General features: G+C 40.7%; 1 protein-coding gene across 4 annotated transcripts in view; it reads right to left on the bottom strand.

Moving 5' to 3' along the window:
• The window catches only part of IFNAR1 (interferon alpha and beta receptor subunit 1), a 105,714-nt gene that overhangs the window by 63,258 nt on the left and 17,094 nt on the right, over positions 1-25,362 (bottom strand). For all 4 annotated transcript variants that reach the window (XM_033948105.1, XM_033948103.1, XM_033948106.1 and 1 more), the window contains exons 3-6: positions 21,416-21,603; positions 9,702-9,856; positions 8,742-8,886; positions 759-882 (exon numbers count right to left, since the gene is read on the bottom strand). In XM_033948105.1, coding sequence (XP_033803996.1) covers positions 759-882; positions 8,742-8,886; positions 9,702-9,856; positions 21,416-21,603 — 612 coding nt within the window. The remainder of the gene's footprint in view (positions 1-758; positions 883-8,741; positions 8,887-9,701; positions 9,857-21,415; positions 21,604-25,362) is intronic.

Genomic DNA, 25,362 nt, shown 5'->3' with positions numbered 1-25,362 from the left:
AATGGTTAGCGTTGCTTTCTTTCAATCCCAGAATGTTACGATGAGGAGGAGGTAGGCTTCTCCCGAGTTGCCATTTTTGTCTCTTTCTCACCCAGTTAGGCTAGGTTTATGTGCGAGTTGCGGGAAAGTTCAAAAGCGCTGCGATTTTATGACCTCCCCCACCTTTTCACAGGGGAATTATAATGAATTAATAGGACTGGCAAAAACAACAATATATCAAAAATACCAGTCCATCATTTCATATTAACCTGTTTTTCTTTTAAACACCATTCAGCCTTAGAAGCGGCTTATTTTGTCGGGCAAAATTACTCGATAGGTATCTCAACAGCAGCAAGCTTCCTCATTGGCTCCACCAAAACCTCTCAATCTAATATAATAAAGCCCGGGGCCAGGGAGCAAATGTGCTTTGCTTTGGGGGGAGGGGTGTGCTGGAGGGCCAGGGAGGTTTGCTTTGCTTTGGGGAGGATAAAGAAGGGGGCCATAGAGAAAGACAAAGAAAGGCAGGCAGGCAAGGGGCCACAGAGAGATAGAAAGACAGCAGACAGGGAGAGAGACAGAAAGAAAGACAGACAAACAGGGGGCCAGAGGAAGAGAGACAGACAGAAAGAAAGACAGACAGTGGGAGGGAGAGAGATAGAAATAAAGAAAGAGACAGGGGCAGGGAGAAGCACAGACAGAAAGACATACATATATATATTCTAGCACCCGTTAATGTAACGGGCTTAAACACTAGTTTTCTGATAAAAGCTTCTCAATACCTGCAATGTGCCACAGTAAAGGTCATGTTTTTACCATATGTTTCATCCCAATCCCACTTTAGCACAAAGTTTCTGTTTAATGCGTTAACTCGCACATTCTTAGGGCGAGGCACTTTATTTGCATCTAGAAAAAAACAAAAGACAAAATGTTTGTTAAAATTACACAAAAATAAAATATTCCTTTTCTAATATTCTTTTTTTCTTTTAAATTGCCTTCAAGTTAAGAATGCATTAACTCTTTCAAAGTATTCTTCCTTCTATTATATCAAAGGTCACAACAAAATATGCTAATAGAAATGTGTTAGGATGAAATGAGATATCTGTTTAGAACGCGCCATAGACTTACTGCTCTGAATTTTTTAACATGCTACTTCAGTTATGGGCCCTTTTACTAAACTGCACTTAGGAATGGGCTTAGCACATGCAGGAAAGGTAAAGGAAGCACTAAGGATATTTTTACTGCAGCTGTCAAAAAAGGGTCTTTACATCTTGAGACCATGTGCTAATATTAGCATTACATGGTCATTAAAAAAAAAAAACCACACCCCAATGCAAGAGCATTTACTGACTCCTATTTAGGGGGTGCCAAAGGCTTATGGCAGGTTTGGAGGAGGCCTGCAACAGGTCCAGGAGGGGGGACATTTTTTGGCCCATAAATCTTGATTTATATTTAAGTATATATAGTAAGAATTTTCCCAAGTTCTTCATAAGAATGGTTTATGGACTTTTCTTTTAGGAAATTATCCAAACTTTTTTTAAACCCTGATAAGATAGCTTTCTTTTCAGAGGGAAAAAAAGCCTTAAGAGATCCTCAGGAGAGACATTGTGCTGCTGAATCAAACCTATAAGTTCTATGAACTGTGCAAAAAGTGCATATTTTCCTGTCAGCACAAATAATACTTTTGCAAGAGGACATCATCTTTGCCCTAGAAGATCACAATATGCAGAGCCAGAGCTATCATAAAATCAAATAACCTGGAACTAGTGGATGTAATGCCAATCTTAAGATTAGACAATGGTAATATAACAATGTCATATGATAATGAAACAGATATAGACAATACATTACATACAGTATGCTATACTTAAGACTAAACTAAACTAAACTAAATCTTGGGTTTATATACCGCATCATCTCCACAAAGTGGAGCTCGACACGGTTTACAGGGTTTGGGATAGAACGGAACTCCAATGGAATTATATAAGTACTAAGTAAGAAGAGAGGTTAGGGTTTAGAGTACCAGACAGGGGAAGAGGTTACATTATTGTGACAAATTAGTACAAAAGAAAATCATATGAGATAATGAGCCTACTGAGTTATTACAAGACCAACAAGTGTCAGGTGTTTTACGTGGAAGCTTAGCAAGTTTTGCAGGAGTCCAGTAAGCATTATGCAAAATGAAACAAGAACATTGTAACAAGGCTGCAGACAAAGAAGGACGAAGTGATTTGGACCAAAAAACTTCCCATTGTAATGTGGTCAAATGTAAATCTAGTTGTACATTCCATTTGCAGTTAACCTCAAACTGGGTCTTATTAGCCTGGAGAATTTTGTATACTTTAGATGCTGATTTTTGTAGATTGCAAAAGAAGAGCACAAATGGAAGTGATATGCGGACATTTAGGGTTGTTCATAGCAGAAGATTGAATAATATCCCCAAATTGAGCTAATAGAAACCAGATTGATTCATCTTTAACAGCCCAACTCTCCCCTCCCACAACTTATTGCACAGATATATTGTTTTACTGGTAACATAAAATATGTAAACCATATCCTGCACACTGACAAAATCTTTAAAAATGCATTAAATAAATATAGATAGATAGGTAAATGTTCAAGCCTTGGTGCATTTTTTCAACACCACAGCTACCCCTCCTCAACAGAAAATTTAGCAACCCAAGCAGCTACCAACTGTGAGATGCTCAGTTCTAGAACCATCAGTGGCTAAATGTAAAATTCTTTCTTGGAGAATATCAGATCAATTCAGCCAACAGATACACGGTCCCAAATCATGTAATACCTTCCCAAAGCTAAAGCCACTGCTGTAAAATGGATTCTCTTAATCACTGATAGTCAATGTAAATCAGCAAGTTTGGGAGAAATGTGTTCCCGGACTCCCACCTGCACAAAAACCATGTGGTTGCCTTCTGCACTAATTTGGTATTAGGGAGTGTGTGGCGCAATGGTTAAAGCTACAGTCTCAGCACCCTGAGGTTGTGGGTTCAAACCCACGATCCTCCTTGTGATCCTGAGCAAATCACTTAATCCCCCCATTGCCCCAGATACATTATTTAGATTGTGAGCCCACCAGACCAGACAGGGAAAAATGCTTGAGTACCTGAATAAATTCATGTAAACCATTCTGAGCTCCCTTGGGAGAATGGTATAGAAAATTGAATAAATGTAATGTAATGTAATTTATGAATAAATAAATAACAACCATCCAATTCTATCTCTTAGTGGCTTTTTCACTAAAGAGCACTAAGCAACTTGTTTGGATTTTACTGCACATTAAACGTAATAAATAGGCATTAAAACAGCCAGCGTGATAAAAACCTGCAATAGCTGTTTAATGTGGAAATAAGCGGAGTATGGGCATAACTGAGGCAGAATAGAAGAGTGACTTGCTGGGGACAGCTAGTGTGTAGGTCATTAATGCATGCTAGCTGTGGGGACTGTCAAAAGCAGATGAACTTATGGCCAGTTCAAGACAAAGTGGTATGTGAAGCCGTGCTATCAGCAGTCCAGTAGCATGGCTGGTTATCACTGATTCTTTCCCCCCTCCCACACCTGATGGTCTGATCTACCCCAAAGACCATTTTCTACTGTCTGATCCCATCCCTGTCCAAAAGTCCCACCCTCTTAGTGATTTTCTTCTTTTGCACCTACTGTTAAGACATTCTAGGTCTTTCTGTAACTCAACTGTAGTCCTATGCTGATTCCATGATCCAACTTTCCCTCTGTGTTCTTGTTTCCTAGAGTGCAGGGTTGCTAGGTCCAGTGTTATATACTGGGGCCTTAAAACCAGCCGGCAGATTGCATTTTCTTCAGGTTTTGGCAGGTTTGATACCCCTATGGTAGGAAGGCCAGAATAATTGCCCCTTTGCCTCTTTAACATCAATACTTAGCACTACACTAATTATGAGAAGGGGAACAGAAGCAAACTGACTACCTACCCCTAACTTACTTCTCCTTACCTTTATCCCTCTATCAGGGTCCCTTTTTCTGGAACTGGGAGGTGTGAAAGGAGGATCAATGCACTAAGGGAACAATTTTGCATCTCTTGGGTAGGAAGGGCCCATCCTGCAAGAACTGACAAGTCTGAGGGAAAAAGTGCGGCGGCTAAGGAGTATCCGGGAGGACAAGGCATTCATTGACGAAGGCCTTCAGGAACTGTCTCAAGTCTCCGAGCAAGTGCACGAAGACAAGTCCATCCTAGAGTCACCAGAACAGACCAGACATGAAGCATTCGAAGAGACAACTGGGGTACAAGAAGAGACTCGAGATGATGATACCTGGCAACTAGTCACCTCAGCAAGAAAACACAGAAGGCTGTCCTCCTCTTGGTTCTCTACAAGCAAGCACATCAACACCGCAGATCACCTTGAGCAACAGATTCTAGCCTCTACAGGAAAGAGCCAAAATCTGAACTGAGGAGGACATTCAGGAAGACATCTGGGAGACTCGACAGACGACCCCAACTCAAGAAGCAACAAATCAGCACCCCCCTAAGAAGCAAAGAGTGGGGACTCTATTCTACGGGGAACCGAAGGACCAGTTTGCAGACCAGATCTACAATCAAGAGAGGTTTGCTGTCTACCAGGAGCCAGGATCCGTGATGTGACTACCTGCAAAGGAAAAATAATCAAGCCCCAAAACCACTACCCAATGCTTCTCATCCACGTTGGGACAAACGACACTGCCAGGAACGCACCGGAGAAGATACCAGAAGACTTCAGAGCCCTCGGAGAGAAGCTGAAGCAGATGGATGTGCAAGTGGTCTTCTCCTCCATTCTACCAGTAAGAGACAAGAGGAGAGTAAGAGAAGAACTGATCCAGAGGACTAATGTATGGCTAAGAGGATGGTGCAAAGAAATGAACTTCGGCTTCCTGGACCACGGAGAAGCACTTCAGGGAATGCAGGGACCAGATGGACTACACCTAACTGGAAGAGGGAAGAATGTCCTGGGACGACACCTGGCAAACTTGTTCCGGAAGGCTTTAAACTAGGTGAGTTGGGGGAGGAGACGCACACTCACACTAGTAGAGTAAGTAAATCCATCTTGGAACAAGAGGTAAGTAGGGTAAGTAAATCCATCTTGGAACCAGAGGTAAGTATACACGCGTATACCAAAGGAGACAGAGACAATACCGGAGGGGATAAAGGCACAACCGAGGAAAGCAATTTACCTCGCGTCAATACAGAGGGAGACAAAGCGAGAGACAGAGATTTCACCTTGGGGTCTGAGGTGGCAAATCGTGCAAATACTAAAGGGGACATAGGATATCTTAAGGGCGACAAGGACAAGATTAAAGAGGACAAGCTGTCTCGGTTAGAAAACGATACATGTAAGCAAAAAGAATGGAAAGCCATGTATGCTAATGCCCGTAGCTTAGGCAATAAAATCCCTGGAACTGTAAACGGAAATGAGAAACGCAGACCTTGATGTGGTGGCAATATCAGAAACATGGTTCTCAGAATCCCACGTATGGGACATGGTTATACCAGGATACAACTTACTCCGTCGCAACAGGGAAGGTAAATCAGGAGGAGGAGTAGCTCCATACATAGAGAAGACATTAAGGTTACTAATAATCACAGACATCAAATACAAGGGAGAATCCCTCTGGGTGAACCTTGCCAGGGGCACTAATAAATGCCTGTATCTTGGTGTTGTATATAGACCACCAGGGCAAGGGGATGATGTAGACGACAGACTAATCGAAGACATTGAGAACATCACACTGCGTGGGGACACAGTGCTGTTGGGAGACATCAATATGCCTGATGTGGACTGGGACAAACCTAACACTACAACCAGCAGCAGCAAGAGGCTACTAGACTCCATGCGAGGAGCAAGCCTCAAGCAGATGGTAATAGAACCCACCAGGGATCGGGCAATCCTGGACCTGTTACTCACCAACGGAGACAGCGTCACAGAATTAGCGGTGGGAGAAACCTTAGGCTTCAGCAACCATAACATGGTGTGGTTTCACCTGAAAAAAGGAGCCACTAGATCAAATACATCGACTAAGGTCCTAAACTTTAAAAGAACCGATTTTCAGAGCATAGGAGACTATGTCCACAAAAAATGACAAACCCAAAACAAGACGGACAGTGTAGAGGTACTATGGTCGGACCTAAAATCAACCCTACAAGAAGCAATCAACATATATATAAAAACCGTGAGCAAGCGACGCAGCAAAATTAAACCACTGTGGTTCTCCAAGGAGATTTCAGAACTAGTAAAACAAAAGAAAAAAGCTTTCGTGACCTACAAACAGTCATAACTACCGGAAGCAAAAGAAACATATTTGACGAAATCTAGGAAAGTTAAAACGTCGGTCAGAGAGGCCAAACTCCAGATGGAAGAAAATATAGCTAGGCAGGTTAGAAAGGGGGATAAATCCTTTTTTAAGTACATCAACAACAGGAAGAAGAACACAAATGGTATTGGGCACATAAAGAAACCCGACGGTAACTTCGCAGACTTGGATGCAGACAAAGCAGAGCTGCTCAATAACTACTTCTGCTTAGTCTTCACTTGTGAAGCACCAGGATCTGGACCTCAGCTATAGACAAAGGAGAGCTTGGAGGATCCATTCCGGGAATTTGAATTTATCTCGAGCAGTGTCTACCAAGAACTGTCAAAACTAAAGGTTAACAAAGCTATGGGCTCGGATAATCTACACCCCAGAGTGCTTCAGGAATTGAGGGATGTCCTAGCGGAGCCATTAGCCAAGGTTTTCAATCTTTCCCTTAGCAAGGGAAGAGTTCCCTTGGACTGGAAAATTGCCAACGTTATTCCGCTTCACAAAAAGAGATGTAAGTCAGAGGCTGACATCAATAGCGTGTAAACTAATGGGAACGATGATAAAAAACAGATTAGACACGTTTCTGGATGAGAAAAATTAAGAGACCCCCACCAACATGGCTTCACGAAGGGTAAGTCCTGTCAATCCAACCTGATAAGGTTCTTTGACTGGGTAATAAAAAAACTGAACGGGGGGGGGGGGGGGAGTCTCTTGACATTGTGTACTTGGACTTCAGTAAAGCTTTTGATATTGTTCCACACTGCAGGTTATTGAATAAGATGACCGAGATGGGACTAGGAGAAATGCTGACTGCATGGGTAGAAGATTGGCTCAGCGGCAGACTTCAAAGGGTGATGGTAAACGGTACTCTCTCAGAAATGTCAAGAGTAATCAGTGGAGTACCGCAGGGCTCAGTCTTGGGACCGATGCTATTTAACATCTTTGTAAGAGATTTGACTCAAGGACTTCAAGACAAAATTACGTTATTTGCCGACGACGCTAAACTGTGTAACGCTGTTGGCCGGGCAACAGAACCTAACTTTACAACTGTGCAAAACACTATGGAGCAAGACCTACTTTTACTAGAACGATGGACCAGTACTTGGCAACTAAATTTCAATGCCAAAAAATGGAAGGTGATGCATCTTGGTAGCGGGAATCCTTGCACTACATACACCTTAAATGGAGAAAAATTAACAAGAACTGAAGCAGAAAGGGACTTGGGAGTAATCATCCGTGAAGACATGAAGGCTGCAAATCAGGTGGAGCAAGCCTCGGCAAAGGCTAGAAAAATGCTTGGCTGCATCAGAAGCTTTATCAGCCAAAAGCCCGAAGTTATAATGCCGTTATACAGATCCATGGTGAGACCGCACCTGGAATACTGCGTCTAGTTTTGGAGGCCACACTACCAAAAGGATGTGAAGAGAATTGAGTCGGTTCAGAGAACGGCCACAAGGATGGTCTCAGGACTCAAAAATCTTCCATATGAAGATTGTCTGAGCAGGCTGCGCTTATACTCGCTAGAGGAGCGCAGAGAAAGGGGGGACATGATAGAAACCTTCAAATACATAACGGGCCGCATCAAGGAGGAGGAGGAAGTCTTTATTCTTACGGGTCCCATGGTGACAAGAGGACATCCACTAAAACTTAGGGGAGGAAGATTTCATGGGGTCATCAAGGTATTTCTCATGCAGGCAAACTTGGGTCATCCCTCCCCTTTAAAATCACTGAGATCTGGAATAACCTTACCTCCCTGCTCCGATCATCAAGCTCCCTCCAACTTTTCCGTAAACACCTAAAAACCTGGCTATTCTCAAAACTGTAACATTTCCCCCCTCTTAGGCCTCTCCACCTTCCCCACCCTCTTACATCTAACTCTTAAACTCTCCACTGGAGTTCCTCTCTCATCCTAATTCCTGTAAACCGTGCCGAGCTCTGCATTTACTGAGATGGTGCGGTATATAAACCCAAGGTTTAGTTTAGTTTACCGAGAGGGTGATTGATAGATGGAATTGTCTACCACGTCAGGTAGTCAAGGCCAGTAGCACGCTAGACTTCAAGAGGCGATGGGACAAGCAGATGGGGTCGCTACAGAGGTATAATAGTTTCTCGAGGGTGGGAGGGATCTTGATTGAGCAGACTTGTTGGGCCGCTGGCCTTTTTCTGCCGTCATATTCTATGTTTCTATGTTTAACCTGCTCCTTTTCTGCAGCTCCTATGTAGAATAGTCCCAGTTCGCCAGCTCTCCCTGGGTTCTACATGGGATGATGACCCTAAATTGCATACTCTTATTAACCCAGCAGAGACTAAAAAACAAAGTGTTGGACTTAATGTCACCTGAACACGCTCATGGCCTCATCAAATAATTTTGTGATGCCATCTGAATTATGGCCAATAGTTTGGGAACCAGCAATCTATAAAATATTGATAATAATAACAGGGCTTACCTGCATTTTCAGTGTGCACACAGTGCACTGGGCTAAAAGCACTCTCTTTTTCTCCATTTAACAGGGCCTTGATCTTCAAGCAATAAGTAGTGTTTGGATCAAGATTATCAATTCTGTCATTGTAATGAACCAGTTTCTTTTGTTTCTATAAAACAATGAAAACAAAGGGGTATATTAATGAAGCACATCAACGGGTGCTGCTAGGCCTGCCATCTGAGCCAGCTAAATACCTCATAATGAAGCCAGAAAGTTGGGTGGTTATGGGTTGGGGGGATGGGAGAAGGGAGGACTCAGGAAGAGAGAGAAGTACTGGGAATATAGGGGAAGGAAGAGATGAATGTGAAAAACTGGAGGGGAGAAGATGAATAGATGGAGAACGTAAGAATAGCCTTATTGGATCAGACTAATGGTTCATCTAGCCCAGTGACCCATCTTCACTAGTACCTGGCAAAAACTCAGGAGAGTAGGAGAGAGTTGTGAAAGAAGAATAAAAGGACAGAGGTGAAGGGGAGGAAAGTAGTGGGGGAATGGAGGAGAAAGATGTGAAGGGAGGGAATTGGTAGCAAAGGGTTAGGAGAAGAAAGGCAAGGGAAGGACAGATAAGATGAGCAGGCAGGTAAAAGAGGAAAAAGATGAACAGTGTAAGATGGAAGGGAAAAAGGAAAAGGAGATGGGTGAATGAAAAAGCAAAGCTCCTATAACAATTCAAGAAAATGGAGACCAGGTGATTGGGTAGAAGGGAAATATTTAGTTGGCTAAATGGGAAGGAATAGTTGTTTCCTGCAGTCCGGCTGGTGGGGGAGTGAGATGTGGCTTGCAAGCTGGTAGGGACCAGGGACAAAGCTTGAAAGACTAGACAAAAGGTCAGGATATGGTATGGATCAGGACCACAGCATGGTTAGGAACATCTCCCTCCCTCCCCCAATCTGGATTTCCCCTTACTCATGAAATAGGCTGTACCTGTTCAGTGGAGTTGTTTTTCCAGAATTCTACCCAGTAGCTAAAATCTGATGCTTCCCACATTGGTGTTTTATCAGAGTTTCCAGGAGCAGAAATATTAATCCTTATTAATCCATCTACAGCTTCTACTTGAATGTCTGGGGGACCAATTTCAGCTAAAAAGCAAAAGGAAATCATTTCATTTAGTAATTTTGTTCACAGGTAAACCTTTAGTTTTCACAAAACTTTAATCAATATTTATTTATTAATTTGTTTTCTATCCCATTCTCCCCAATGAATTCAGAATGGGTTACAGCAGTGGTCTCAAACTCGCGGCCCGGGGGCCACATGTGGGCCGCCAGGTACTGTTTTGAGGCCCTCTGTATGTTTATCATAATCACAAAAGTAAAATAAAACAGTTTCTTGATCATATCTCTCTTTAGCTATAAATGACAATATTATTATTAAGACTTGGCCAAAAGGAAAGATTTATAAACTATGAAGAGTTTTACCTCATGCAAAATTGTCATTTCTTTAATAAGACATTAACTATTTTTTCTGCGGCCCTCCAAGTACCTACAAATCCAAAATGTGGCCCTGCAAAGGGTTTGAGTTTGAGACCACTGGGTTACAGGATAACTTACATAAAGATACAGTCAAACTTGGTTATATTTTGCCACATACACAATACAATGTGTTTAACATACATTTTGTCATATTTACGAGGGTCATTTCATAAATAATGCACACTATTTTTTAAATTTACGTTTTATTTTTTTCCAAGTATTTCTTTACAATTCTTCAATATAGTCTCCCTGCTTTGCAATGACCGAGTCCCAACGTCCGGGAAGCTTCATTATTCCATCCATGACACCATTTTAGTTCAGTTGCCGAATGGCTCAGGTACCGGCGGAAGAAAGCTCTTCCAGAGATGCAAAATGATGTCCACGTATAGGTTGTTTCAACTTTGGAAAAAGGTCAAAATCTGGTGGATTCATGCTGGACTGTAGGGAGCATGAGGTAATACCTCCCAGCCATACTTGCGTAGTTTTTCAATGACGACATTCCCTATGTGCGGGTGAGTATTGTCGTGAAGAATGAGTGGCCCAGCCATGAGCAAATGAGGTCGGGTTTTATGCATTTTTCTGCACATTTTTTTGCAAAAAAATCGCAATAATACATTGCTGTGATACTTCTTCCACATGGAACTTTGTCTGTGATGATGATGCCTTCATGATCATAAGCAAAAATCATCATTTGTTTGACTTTTGATTGAGCTCGTTGAAACCTTTTTGGCCATGGGGAAGATGGAGCTCTCCACTCATTGAAAAACTACACAAATATGGCTGGGAGGTGTTACCTCATGCTCCCTACAGTCCAGACATGAGTCCACCAGACTTCAACCTTTTCCAAAGTTGAAACAACCTATGTGTGGACATTATTTTGCATCTCTGGAAGAGCTTTTTTCCGCTGGTACCCGAGCCATTTGGCAACTGAACAAAAACAGTGTCTTAGATGGAATAATGAAGCTTCCCGGACATTGGGACTCGGTTATTCCAAAGCAGGGAGACTATATTGAAGGACTGTAAAGAAATACTTGAATAAATTAAAACATGTAAAATTTTTAAAATAGTGTGCATTATTTATGAAATGACCCTCGTACAATACAATCTGTTTATCCTAACTAATCTGCACAAAGAATCTTGTTCCAGTAGGCAAAAGGTGATCAGGTGAAGAGGTAAGATTTTATTGCTTTCATAAAGTTCAGAACCATGTTTTAAACATGGTTTTAAACAGGGTTCTTTATTTTGTAAAATTGATGATGATTATTTATCATTTGTTTTGTTTTGTTTTTTTTGTAATTCTTTATTCATTTTTGTATGTTACAACAAGTGTATCAAATTAACTCATATAAAACTTAAAGATACACACTTGATTAACTCACATATTAGCATCAAATTTAACATTTCATTAGAAAATTAGTATTTGTTAATTAGGTTTGTTAATACTCTGTTTCTTGTTAGATTCTCTATTGTTCAGTTGACCGATTTTTGTATTGTATGCTTTCAACCATCATCAATAAAATAGTTTAAATCTAATATACATGGCTTTCCAGTCTAACAGAAAGCCTATACAGAAGAAGGGAGCAGGGCCTCAGACTCTTGGACTTATCTGGACATATGTCATAATGGGGGTCCAACATAGGGTTACCATATGGCTCCAGAAAAGAGAGCACAGCTTGAGACATCTGAGTTTTACTGCCATTGCTTTCAATGGAAGTAAAACCTAGATGTCTCAATCCGTGTTCCTTTTTCTGGACCCTAGTCCAATAGAAAGCTACATAGTAACATAGTAACATAGTAGATGACGGCAGATAAAGACCCGAATGGTCCATCTAGTCTGCCCAACCTGATTCAATCTAAAAATTTGTTGGTATTTTTTTTTTTTTCTTCTTCTCCTTAGCTATTTCTGGGCATGAAACCAAAGCTCTGCCCGGTACTGTTCTTAGGTTCCAACTACTGAAGTTTCTGTCAAAGCTCACTCCAGTCCATCTTCACCCTTCCAGCACATCCTCTTCCAAATGGCCATATACAGACAGACAGAGACGGTGCAAGTCTGCCCAGTACTGGCCTTAGCTGCTCTGTTTGTGACCCCATCACTGATGTGACTCCATATGGGTTCTCAACTCACACTTTAAAACCATTGCTCTTGAAAGTCTCTGAGCTAGGATAGTGAGTAGAGTGCAAATAGTGGATAGAAACCAACTGAAGAGGCAACCTGTGGATCAGCAGGTATTTACTTCAGAAACAATCTATATAAGAAAAGAGGATAGTAAAGGATGGGTGGTATGCTAAATAATGAACAGCATTAACAGTTTAAAGAGCCATTACCTTCTCTGAAATCAAAGTTAGAAATATGGCAATTAAAATAGTGCTGGATTTAGAAAAATCTACTTATCCATATGGAGTTGTGTCTTCCTACCAAGTTTATTTAAAATGTGATACACTGCCTATTCAGAAGACTTTCTAAATAGGTGACAAAATCTAAGAACAAAATAAAATTAAAGGAATTCCCATTGTAAACAGGACAGAGAGAGAGAGAGAAACCCCAACACCGTCTGCTTGCAGGAGGGTAAGTATGGTAATGTTACTTACCTGTAGTATGTGGTATTCAAGGACATCTGGGTGTCATCCTGACATCTGGGTGGTCATCCTGACAGAGCTCAGTGCAGATGTTACCCAGCATTCTAAATCTTTAAGATGCTTTTGGTAGTGATCCCATATTCCCAAGTGCCTTCCTGCCTAACATACAAGTGCGGGACCCTCAGTAACATAGAGTAGCTAGAAAATAATTCAACTCATAGGAGAGGAGGAAGAATTATAAGGATACCTCTCCTGCTGTCCTCAGAGAACACCTGCTACAGGTATGTAACTTTCCTTTCTCTGAGGACAATAGTATCCTTATATCTGGGAATCTCTAGCTACCAGGCTCACCAAAAACAAAAACAGTAGTACAAAAGAATCAACCTCAAACAAATAGAAACTGGCTGTGGAAGTGCAACCTGGAACTGGATAAAATGGACCCTATGATGATGGGGTTGGATTCTAGACACCACACAAATTCTGCAGGACTGTGATCAAACTGACTGTCGCATCGGGTATTCTGTCTAAGCAGTAATGAGATGTGAATGTGTGAACTGAAAACCATGTTGCAGCCTTGCAGATCTCCTCAATGGAAGGCTGACCTTAAGTGGACTACTGACACAATTATGGCTCTAACATTATGAGAGGGACCCTCTAGTCAGGCCAGACTGGGCATAAGAAAAGGAGAATCTGCTAGCCAACTGAATAAAATGCATTTTCCAAAGAAATAAAAAGCTGGGTGGGCTGTCCATGGGCTTTAGACCGCGTCAGATAGAAGGCTAAGGCTTGCTTGCAGTCTAAGGTATACAGTGCACTTTCGCCAGGATGGGAATGTGGTTTTGGGGAAAATGCTGGTAGAATGATTGACTGATTAAGATGGAACTCCGATACCACCTTAGGAAGGCACTTAGGGTAGTTCTCAGCATATATCCTATTATGATGTAATCTAGTATAAGGTGGATTTGCTTCTAGAGTAGGGGTCAGGAACCTTTTAAAAGCAAAGAGCCATCTTATCCTAAAATGCTTGACTCAATAATTATAAAGAGCCGCAATGGGTAGAGAAGGAGATATGAGATATGATTTTTCTTTTAAAAATCTTTATTCATTTTTACAACTTACAACAAGTGCGTTAGAAATTAACATTTGAACTTATTTGATATCACTTGATTTTCTATCATAACCAATTTAATTTAGTAATATTTGAACCCTCCCTCCCATCCCTTCTATTTCATATTTACTTACATATATCTCTGAATACATTATATACAATCATTTCCATTAATCTAATTATTTAATACAATATTTAAAACCCTCCCTCCCACCCTCAATATACAATTATACCAATAAGGGAAAAATGTTATTTATTCATTACTATATTCTTTTAATGGTCCCCACACCTCCTGAAATTTATTAAAATTTCCTTTCTGTATAGCTAATCTTATATGTATGACACAGAGAATTCCACCAAAAACTATAATTTAATCTACTCCAGTTTTTCCAATTAAATGTAATCTGTTGAATGGCAACTCCTGTCATAATAAGTAAGAGTTTATTATTTTTTGATAAAATTTGACTTTTCTTCCTCATTGACATTCCAAAAATATAGTATCATATGATAAAGCCACAGGATTTTCCAATAAACAATTTATTTGGCTCCATATCGATTTCCAAAAAGCCAAAATGAATGGACAATAGAATAATAAATGATCTAAAGTCCCTACTTCGAGATGACAATGCCAGCATCTATTAGACTTAGAGCTATCTAACTTTTGTAATCTAACTGGGGTCCAAAATTCTCTATGTAAAAGAAAAAACCAAGTTTGTCTCATAGATGCGGACACCGTAGATCTCATTCTCCAAGACCAAATTTGTGGCCATTGAGACACAGTAATTTGATGCTTTATCTCAATGCTCCAAATGTCCCTAAGTCCATTTCTAGGTTTTTTATTTACAAATCCGTTTATCAATTTATACCACTGTGCGGCCTGGTGACCCAAGAAGTCCACCTGAAAGCATAAAAACTCCAGACTATACTGATTATTGAGATTTTTCCATTCAGGGAACCCCTGCTGAATAGCCTGCTTCAGTTGACTTTGTGATTTATTAAGACCATATTTATGTTGCAACTGTGAAAAGTCAAGCAGCTTACCATTTGAAATAACATCTCCCAAAATTCGTATATCTGCAATCATCCAATGCTTCCAGATGACCTTAAATCTGCCAATTTGAATCTTGGAGTTTAACCATATAGTTTGATTTGTTCATTTATAGATTGGAATAGGCGTTAAATTACTAACATATCGGAGAGTTTTCCATGTATCCATAAATATTCTGTTTTCTTTATATAATCTAGGCATTTTAATACTAAGAACATGACATAATCGTAAAGGGAACATGAGTTGCCACTCCAACCATAACCAATCTGGGGTATTATCAATGAGCTCTGGGAGGATCCAATACATACCCTGTCGTAAAATATAGGCTTGATGATACCTATAGAAATTGGGAAAATTTACCCCACCCTCCGCAATTGATTTTTATAACGATACTAAAGCAATTCTAGGAATTTTGCCCAACCAAACAAATTTTGTAAGAATACTGTTTAACTTTTTGTAAAAGGACCCCTTAAAAAAAACTGGTAACATTCCCATCTGATAACAAACCACAGGCAATATCATCATTTTAATAGTTTGATCTCTCCCCCTCCAAGACAGATGTAATGGATTCCATTGCTCACACATTTCTGTTACCTTCTGCAATAAAGATTTTTCATTCTCTTTCATTGTGTCTTCCAGCGTGTTTTTTATCCAAATTCCCAAATATTTTAATCCATCTTCCTTCCATACAAAGAAAATGAATCAAATAATCCTTTTGTGCAATACACATTTAGTGGAAGAACTTCAGATTTACTCCAATTTATCTTATACCCTAAAAATTTTCAAAATTTCTCAATCAATTCTAGTAAGCATGGAATAGTTTTTCAGGATTTCTCAAATGAAGCATAATATCATTGGCATATGCAGAGACTTTGTATTCCCGGTCTGAATAAGGAATATCCTGTATCTCCTTTACTTGCTGAATAGCTAATAACAAGGGTTCCAAAACAATATAAAAAAGCAAAGGAGATAGGGGACAACCCTGTCTAACCCCCTCTGCAAATTAAAGCGTTCTGAAAAATTATTATTAATATATAGTTTTGCAACAGGGGAGCTATACAATGTATAAATCTTGAACCTATTCCAAACCATTCCATAGCTTGATACATGAAGTTCCATTCTACCCGATCAAAGGCTTTTTCTGCATCTAAGGACACAGAAAATGCCGGATCTTTCATGTCTTTTGTTAAATTTAGCATATGAAAAGCCAATCTAGTGTTATTAGATGAATGTCTCCCAGCAATGAATCCAGTTTGGTGCATATCAATTATAAAAGGGAGAGCCTTGGCCAAGCGTAAAGCCAATGTCTTAGCCAAAAGTTTTCCATCTACATTAATTAAGGATATAGGCCTGTAATTTGAAACCAATGTAGGATCTTTGTTTGGCTTTGGCAAAGCTATAGTCAATGATTCTGCCATAGTACCTGTAATGCAACCCTTATTTAGTTGAGTCTGATATAATTTAAATAAATGAGGTAATAGGGTAATTTGAAATGATTTATAAAATTCTACCGTGAAACGGATCCAACTCTAAGAGACTTAAACGCTGTTTCTAATTCTTTTAATGATATAGGCTCCTCTAAACTTTTTTTAATACGCTCAGGAATTTTCGGTCCCTCAATCAGATTCAAAAATTCTATACCATCTTTTTCTCTATTTTCATATGGCTCAGAAGAATATAGGTCTTTATAAAAATTTAGAAATTGATTCAAAATGCTTCCAATTTGAGTATGTGTCTCACTTTACTCATCCTTTATAGCAATAATTTTTGTTCTTCTTTTCTTCGTTTAAGATAATTTGCCAATAATCTTCCCGCCTTATTTGAATTTCCATAATACAAAGTTTATTGGGAAAACAAATCTTTCCTTACAAATTTTGACGATATCTCATATTTACCCTTTGCTTTTATAAAGCCTGCAAGGTATTTTGCTCCCACTTATCAGCTAATTTATTTTCCAAATGTTTAATTTCTTTTTCCAAATCAGAAAATTGTTTTTTAAGTTGTTTTCTAATATATGCCGAATATGAGATAATATTACCTCTCATGGTAGCCTTAAATGCATCCCATAATATTTCCATGGTAATTTCTTCCGAGATGTTAATTTGAAAAAATTCAATCATTTTTAATTTAAATTCTTCAAGGAAATTTGAATCCACAATGTATTATTGAATCTCCAAACAGATCTACTACACTCTTGTTCCTCAAACTTAAACTCAATCCACACACCTCCATGATCAGACAGTATGATAGGGTCTATGGATGCTTTTGTCACTTGTACTAATTGATTTGAAACAAAAATATAATCTATTCTTGAAAAAGATTTATGAACTTGTGAACAAAAAGAAAATTCCTGCTCATTAAAATGAAGTATCCGCCATATATCTTTCAAATCACAAGATTGTATCAAATTATCTAACCCTAAAGACTTTATAATTTTACTTGTTTTTTTTATCCATTAATGGATCTATAACAGCATTGAAATCTCCAGCCACCACTAAATTAGAAGCAGCCAGTGGGAGTAATAATTGTTGTAATTTCTTAAAAAAAATTCACTTTGATTCGTATTTGGGGGCATATACATTAACCAGATCCAGGGTATTACTTCCCATACTCATTCTTACATGTACCCACCTTCCCAAGGGATCAGAATCAATCAATTGAAAATTAGCTGTGAACGTGAACTCGCAGGCCTTGAGCATGCTCAGATGCTCAAGGCCCAGAAGAGGAGAAGGCCGATTTTCAAGAGTGCCCAGATGAGGGTAAGAAGCGGCAGCGTGGGGGGGGGGGGGTGCCCAATTGTGTCGGGGGGGGGGGGGTCGGATCGTGGCGGGGGGGTGCCCAATCGTGGCGGGGGGGGGGGGCACATTATGGCAGGGGGTGCCGGTTCGAGGCAGGGGGGGTGCCGGATTGCAGGGGGGGTGCCGGTTTGCGGGGGTGGGGGGGAGTGCTCATAAATCGAGCCATGCTCGGTTTCCGAGGCACCGATTTTGCAAATGTTTTGCTCGTCTTGCAAAACACTCGCAAACCGGTGCACTCGTAAACCGAGGTACCACTGTATAATAGTATAATTAAGATCCATTTTTTCCCCTCCTTTCTCAAAATCCATTGACAGGAATTATGTAGACATTGGCCGTTCCTGCTGCTGTATAAAACTTTGTAACTTCTCTGGATCGTCAAAAGCGATTGTTTTATTGTCAAAAGTTATCTTCATAAGAGCAGGATATAGTAATCCATATTTAGCTCCCATCGCTTTCAGCTGGGGTCTAAGATCCAAAAAACTTTTTCTTTTGTTTGCTGTGTTTCTGGTAAAGTCGGGAACTAGATGTATACGAGCGTCTTGATATTTCAAATTTTTATTTTGCTTTGCTAGCTGAAAGATCTCCATGACCTGCTGATGTCTTAGTAACTTAAAAATTAATGGCCGGGGACCCCTTTGCTTATTGGATCTCCTCACAGGAATCCTGTGTGCCCTCTCGATTTCTAGAGGGAACTTTGACTTTATCGGCAGTATTTTGGGTAGTATATTTTCCAGGAAGGAGATCGCATTTCCTTTCTCCACCCCTTCTGGTAGCCCTAAAAGTCTTAAATCAGTCCTCCAGCTCACGGATGAGTAACTCAATTTTTCTCTGATCTGTTTTATTATGAAATAATTCTGTTTCCACTATATCTAATCTTTTTTCCATATTGTTTGACTTAATTTCTATCAGTTCCATTCTCTTGTTCAATGTGGAAACTTCCTCTGTCAAATCGTTAACTTTCATGGCAGTGCCCGACACAATCTCTTTAATCTCTCTCAATTCCTTCATAACCTCATTATCGCCACTTTTTGATGTCGACTCCGGCTCTGCTCTCTTAACACTTCCGGAGGTTACAAACGATGACTCATTCTTATTTTGCTTCCCCGAAGCCATTACACACCTTTATCTTCCGTTTAAACCACAAAGTTAATATATTTCGTGCAACTTATAATACTTTCAAAATCTGCCGATACGGAGCTCACTCGCTACCCAACCTTCTTCATGTGCGACCAAGCCACGCCCCCGAGCTATCTAATTTTTGTAAACGAACAGGGGTCCAGAATGCTCTATGCAACAGAAAAAAAAACAAGTTTGTCTCATAGATGCTGATATTGTACATTTCATCCTCCAAGTCCAAATTCGTGGCCATTGAGACGCAGTAATTTGATGCTTAATTTCAATGCTCCAAATGTCCCGAAGACCAGTTTTGGTATGATTTTTAATGCGATATGAGTATATATCAATTTAACACAAAAACAAATCTTCAAGTGCTTACAGAAAAGAAAGAAAAACAATTTAATGAGACTTTTGATACTGTATTTCCTCAAAGAGTTGTTTCATCCACTTCTTCCTCTCTCCCCATGCACCTTCTCTCTCTCTCCTCCACCCCAATATCCACATCTCCCTCTCTCCCCATGCACCATCTCTCTTTCCCCTCCACCCTTATGTCCATTTCTCCCTCTCTCACCTCTCATCCCTCCTGCAACATATTTCCTTTCCCCTCAATCCCAACCCCACTCACAAATATTATGCTCTTCTCTTGCTTCAACGGGTCAGCGGCGATTCTTATAGCTGCCTGCCACTAATCTGGAAGACTCTCTTCTGTTGTGTCCTGCCCGAGCAGGGTAAGCATCAGGTTCCGAATTTCCTGAAATGCTGGATGTTGATCTAAAAGGTTTCCATTGCACCTTTCCATTGCAAATGCAAGCAGTGTCTCACTTCCGGTTCACCACACAATTGTTTCCCATGTACTCACCTTTATAGGACCCCCAGGGACCCCTAAAGAAGACTTTTTGTCGGGACACAGACCGTGTTGGGTCCTGTGTCCCTGGCGGACTGGGTCCTTTGGGGCTCTTGTGTGGATGGTTTACTTTTGTGTGGATGGAGTTGTTTTGTGTGCCTTTGGAACTTTGATACTTTCAAGTGGGGTCCATTTGGGAACATCATCACTCCACAGAGTTTTTTTGGTTTGATCTAAAAGGTTTATCACACTGGATTTATTGGGTTTTCAGTGACCTCTTTTGCATACAGAGGTCACAATGAATACCTCATTAGTCAGGACCCAGACATGAACACAACAATAATGGGGTCACAGCCTGAAATGGTTCAAATACAGTGAATATATTTCTTGAAGTTGCTCAGCAGTCAACAATCTCAGACGTGGAGGAAAAAAATGGCCAACGCGAAGGCAAAAAGCTCAATGACCCAGGAATATCGAGTGAAAGGTATAGCGAGAAACTTTGATTCTCCCTGGGAAAAATAAACAAAGGCCAAAAAAACAACAAAATTGACCAATCAGAATCAAACTCAAGGGAACAGAGAAAAACAGAAAAAGTGAAGAATTATTTTTTAAAATGATAAAAACTAAAATCAGAAAGGCACAAAAAACGACTTGATGCGCTGAGGAGAAATTGAAGTCACAGCTTCTTGGTTCTGCAGAAAACTAAGAACTGATGGTCCTGCAAGCCAGTAGGTGGAATGGCATTGGCACGCCTGCAGTATGGGCACTGCCTAAAGACTTCAAGAAACAGTTTACAGTGTTCCCCCGGTCGTTCGTGGTCGGTGGTTTGTGGTATTTTCCGACCGCGAACTGCCAACAAGGAGAGGACAGCTGGAGAGGCAGGAGAAAGCAGCCGGAGCACTGGCGAGTGCAGGAAATAACTCGCTGTATGCTCCGACCGCCTCTGCACTATGTCAGGCCTTATCCAATCAGGAGCTGCTTTCACACGCAGCTTCTGATTGGTAAGTTTATATACCGCATCATCTCCACGGATGTGGAGCTCGGCACGGTTTACAAGAACTTAAAATATAGGAAGAGAAGGAAAAAAAAAAGGTTTACATGAACTTATATATTGAAGAGAAGAGTAAGGGGGGATAGAATTACATTTCCTGCACTCGCCAGCGCTCTGGCTGCTCTCTCCTGCTGCCCTCTCTAGTCTCCCCCATGAAAAACCGTATTCGCGGTTTTTCAAGATTCATGGGGGTTCCTGGAACGGAACCTCCACGAATATTGGGGGAGTACTGTACTTGGTAAAGTCTTTATTGGGTTCCATAGATGATGTCATCCATATGTGAGAATATTACACCTGCTATGTACACATGAAGCTTGCCTGCTTACTTTGGGGAAGTAAAGAAGTCACACTTCCAGTGGGGGAAGGGAAGGAGTCCAATTCAGCATTAGCATCCACAACATTTGTGAGAGAAATGGTTGCTGCATCCCCATGCCAAGCCCAAATCATGGCTTTGCTGTACCATTTTAAACATCTACAACTATATTTAATAACATTGGGTACAAGGACTGTAATATACACATCTGCAATTCCAAGACACACATAATGGTGATATTTAGCCCTACAACAATGATCAAAGCTGGCAAAGCTGTAAAGATGTTCAAAAATCAAACTAAAACTCTCTCTTACCAATCTCATATGGCACAAACTTGATAGCACTGGACCACTCAGAGTTTTTCTCTCCCTCTTCAGCTTTTATACGCAGTCTATATTTTTTCAAAAAATCCAGCTTTGACGAAGAGAAATCACATATGGTAGCAGACACACGGAGGCATCCAGACAGTTTTTGCCAACCTCTTGAAAGCTTTCTCTTGACCCTTGACCAAAAAACAATTTATAGGACAATAAGAGATCTTATAAACAGCTGTTTTAGAAGTTTACTATTTACAGGTATAAAGATACTACTCAGAAATAATTAGTTTTAAAATATAGGGGCTCCTTTTACAAAGCTGCGGTAGAGGTTTCTACTGTGAGCCGGAGATGTAAATGCTCCACCATTCACAGGAATTATATGAGCGTCGGAGCATTTACATCGCCAGCCCACAGTAGAAGCCTCTATTGCAGCTTTGTAAAAGCCAGCGTAAATATTTAGCAGTATGGAAAAGTGCATAATGCACAGTTCTAAATGTTTTATCATTCATCTTTGCAATTTTTCCCCCCTTTTATTAAGCCGCGATAGAGGTTTGTACTGTTGCCCGGAGTGCTAAATGCTCCAGGCGGCAGCAGAAACCTCTATCGCGGCTTAGTAAAATAGGGCCTTTAATTGGAAAAGTACACTTCTTCCTCAGTATTCGCGGGGGTTAGGGGCAGAGCCGGCCCGCGAATGCTGAAAATTCACAAATAACTTTTTGTCCGGCTCTAACCCACCTCCGCCCTTCCCCCGACATCTTGGACCTTACCTGGTGGTCTAGCGAGCTTTCGGGACTATGACGGGAGCTCACGGCAGCCATTTCCTACGAGTGATCTGCACGGGGTAGGAGCGTAAGAAGATCGCTCCTGCCCCAAAAGCCCGCTAGACCAACAGGTAAGGTCTGGGATGCCGGGGAGAAGGCGGGAAGGTCCGGAATGCAGATTTAAAAAAATAAATAAATTTAAAAAATTGTGAATAACTGAATCCGCGGATACTGAAACTGTGGATTTGGAGGGAGAAGTGTATATTTTACCCCGAGGCACATGCCCTTGGTTCTTGAAGTTGGCTAGTAATATAATTTGGTGTCCAAACCTTCCCAGATTTTCTGTTCAGGGAAATGTGAAAAGGGTGAGTACTTGGATACGTAAGCCCATAACTGACAATGCAACCCCCTCTACCACTTTTTTTTGTTGTTGTAGTGACCAGCAATGCACTCAACCAGAAATTTTACATTTAGCCGTTATTTTAAATTTTGCCTTAAAATAGGTTGAGGAAAATAGCTTCTAATATGCATTTTGTTTAATTGCATATCACAGCATAAAGATATCTGAGCTATAAGTGCCTTGATTATACAACTCGACCTGAGCAGTGCTTTCGACCTGGTTGACCACACCATTCTACTAGAATGCCTGGCTCACATCGGCATCTCCGACCAGGTCCTCAATTGGTTCCAGGGATTCCTTAGAAACAGATCTTACAAGGTTCTTAAGAGCAACTCCTTCTCATACAGCTGGGACAACACCTGCGGGGTCCCTCAGGGCTCCCCCCTATCACCCACTCTGTTCAATATCTACCTGGCCTCCCTAGGTAACCTCCGACATAACCTCAAGCTCAAATTTTTTATATACGCAGACGACATCACAATAACTATCCCCCTAACCAATTTCTCACAAGAACTACTTGACTACATTACAAACATTCTCAACCAAATTGAACTCTGGATGCTATCCTTCAGACTGAAACTTAATCCCGACAAATCTAAATTCTTCCTAGCCACCCCCAATGACAAAATCAAGGACACTACTATTCAACTGAAAGGAACAACTTACCCCATCGAACCCACCCTAAAAATTCTGGGAGTCACACTCGACAAAAACTTATCCTTAGATAAACACACTGACCTCACGGTCAGGAAAAGCTTCTCCGTACTCTGGAAGCTACGCACCATAAAAAAATACTTTGACGACACTTCTTTCCGCCTTCTTGTACAATCTTCCATCCTCAGCATTCTTGACTACTGCAACATCATATACCTTAACGCCACGAAGAAAACCACCAGGAGACTAAAAATAATCCAAAATACCGCTGTGCGTCTCATTTTCGGCCTAAAGAAATGGGAACACGTCACCCCCTTTTACCACCAACTTCACTGGCTGCCATTTGAATCTAGAGTTATTTTTAAATTTGCTTGCTTCTGCTACAAATCGGTAAATGGTTCTTCTCCAAGTTACATCAATCCTCATTTTAACCGGTACTACACAAACAAGAAATCCCGTAGAATTCAGCTGTTTGCCTTCCCCTCGCTAAAACTTTGTCACCTCAAAAGATTCCTAGACAAAACCTTCGCCTTCCAAGCCGCCAAGCTGAACTCATGGCTTGCCCAAATGATTCTTGAGGCCCCTACTTACCTCGGCTTCAGAAAATCACTTAAAACTTACCTTTTTAGTGAACATGACCCCTAAGGAACCCCCAATCTTCATTACTTTTCGCCCCCCCTCAATTTGCCCCTTGCTCTTACCCTCCTCCACGATAGCTGCTCCTTTCCCGACCTCCCCCAATCTCCCTCCCTCCTCTATCAAGTTCGGTTAAAATTGTCATTTAGCTGATAAATTGCTGTAAATCTGCTGTCCACGCGGATCCTAACATAATTGATGTAAACCGCCTAGAACTTGCTGGGTATGGCGGTATATAAGAATAAAATTATTATTATTATTATAAAGTACTCAGGATCACAGGAGTGCAATAAAGATGAAGTTGTGAGTAGCTGTTTGGTAAGTGACCTAGTACAGCAATTGCAGTTTCTCTGGTAAGCCACAGAGCCAAGAGCTGTGTTCAGCCATGCTAGACACCTCTGTCTGCCATCCTTTTCCTGTCTCCACCAGTCTCTCTCTCTGTCTGTTCCTCCTCTCTCTCCTCAAGCCAGTTCTCTCCAGTTTGTTTCTCTCATTAGCTAGCTCCTACAAGTTTCTCTGTCTCCTGTCAATAATGGCCTAAGGACTTCTCTTCTAGGAAACTATCCAAACCTTTTTTAAACTCCGCTAAGCTAACTAATTTCATCACATTCTCCGGCAATTAATTACAGAATTTAATTACATATTGTGTGAAGAAATATTTTATCTGGTTTGTTTTAAATATACTACTTTCACATGCCCCCTAGTCCTAGTATTTTTGGAAAGAGTGAACAAGCGATTCACATCTACCCTTTTCATTCCACTCAGTATTTTATAGATCTCTATTATATCACCCCCTGAGCCGTCTCTTCTCCAAGCTGAAGAGCCCTAGCCACTTTAGCTTTTCCTTATAGGAAAGTCATCCCATCTCTTATCATTTTCGTCGACCTTCTCTGTACTTTTTCTAATTCCGCTATATCTATTTTGAGATACTGAGATCAGAAGTGCACACAGTATTTCAGGTGTGTCCGTACCATAGAGCAATACAAGGGCATTATAACATTTTCACTTTTGTTTTCCATTCCTTTCCTGATAATTCCTAACATTCTAATTGCTTTCTTAGCCGCTGCTGCTCATTGAGCTGAGGGTTTCAATTTATCCTCAGCAATGACACCTAGATCCTTTTCCTGGGCAGTAACTCCTACACGTAGCTATAGTTCAGGTTCCTCTTTCCCACATGCATTACTTTGTATTTGCTCACATTAAACGCCATCTGCCATTTTGATGCAAAGTCTCCCAAGGTCTTCTTGCAATTTTTCACAATCCTCTTGCGATTTAACAACTTTGAACATATAATCCACCCCTAATACTAAAAGCTGAGGCAAAGGCTCGCCCTGCTCCAGGATAAGCACACACAACCTGGAATAATAATAATAATAATAACTTTATTTTTCTATACCGCCAGTCAGACGACTTCTAGGCGGTTCACATCAAATGAAGGCTGGACATTCAGCAAATTACAAATGTGAGAGGGGAATGTAGCAGAAGAAAAAGGG

Source organism: Geotrypetes seraphini, chromosome 6 (assembly GCF_902459505.1).
Source record: "Geotrypetes seraphini chromosome 6, aGeoSer1.1, whole genome shotgun sequence".
NCBI lineage: Eukaryota > Metazoa > Chordata > Amphibia > Gymnophiona > Dermophiidae > Geotrypetes > Geotrypetes seraphini.
This window is presented reverse-complemented; position numbering and strand designations above follow the sequence as displayed.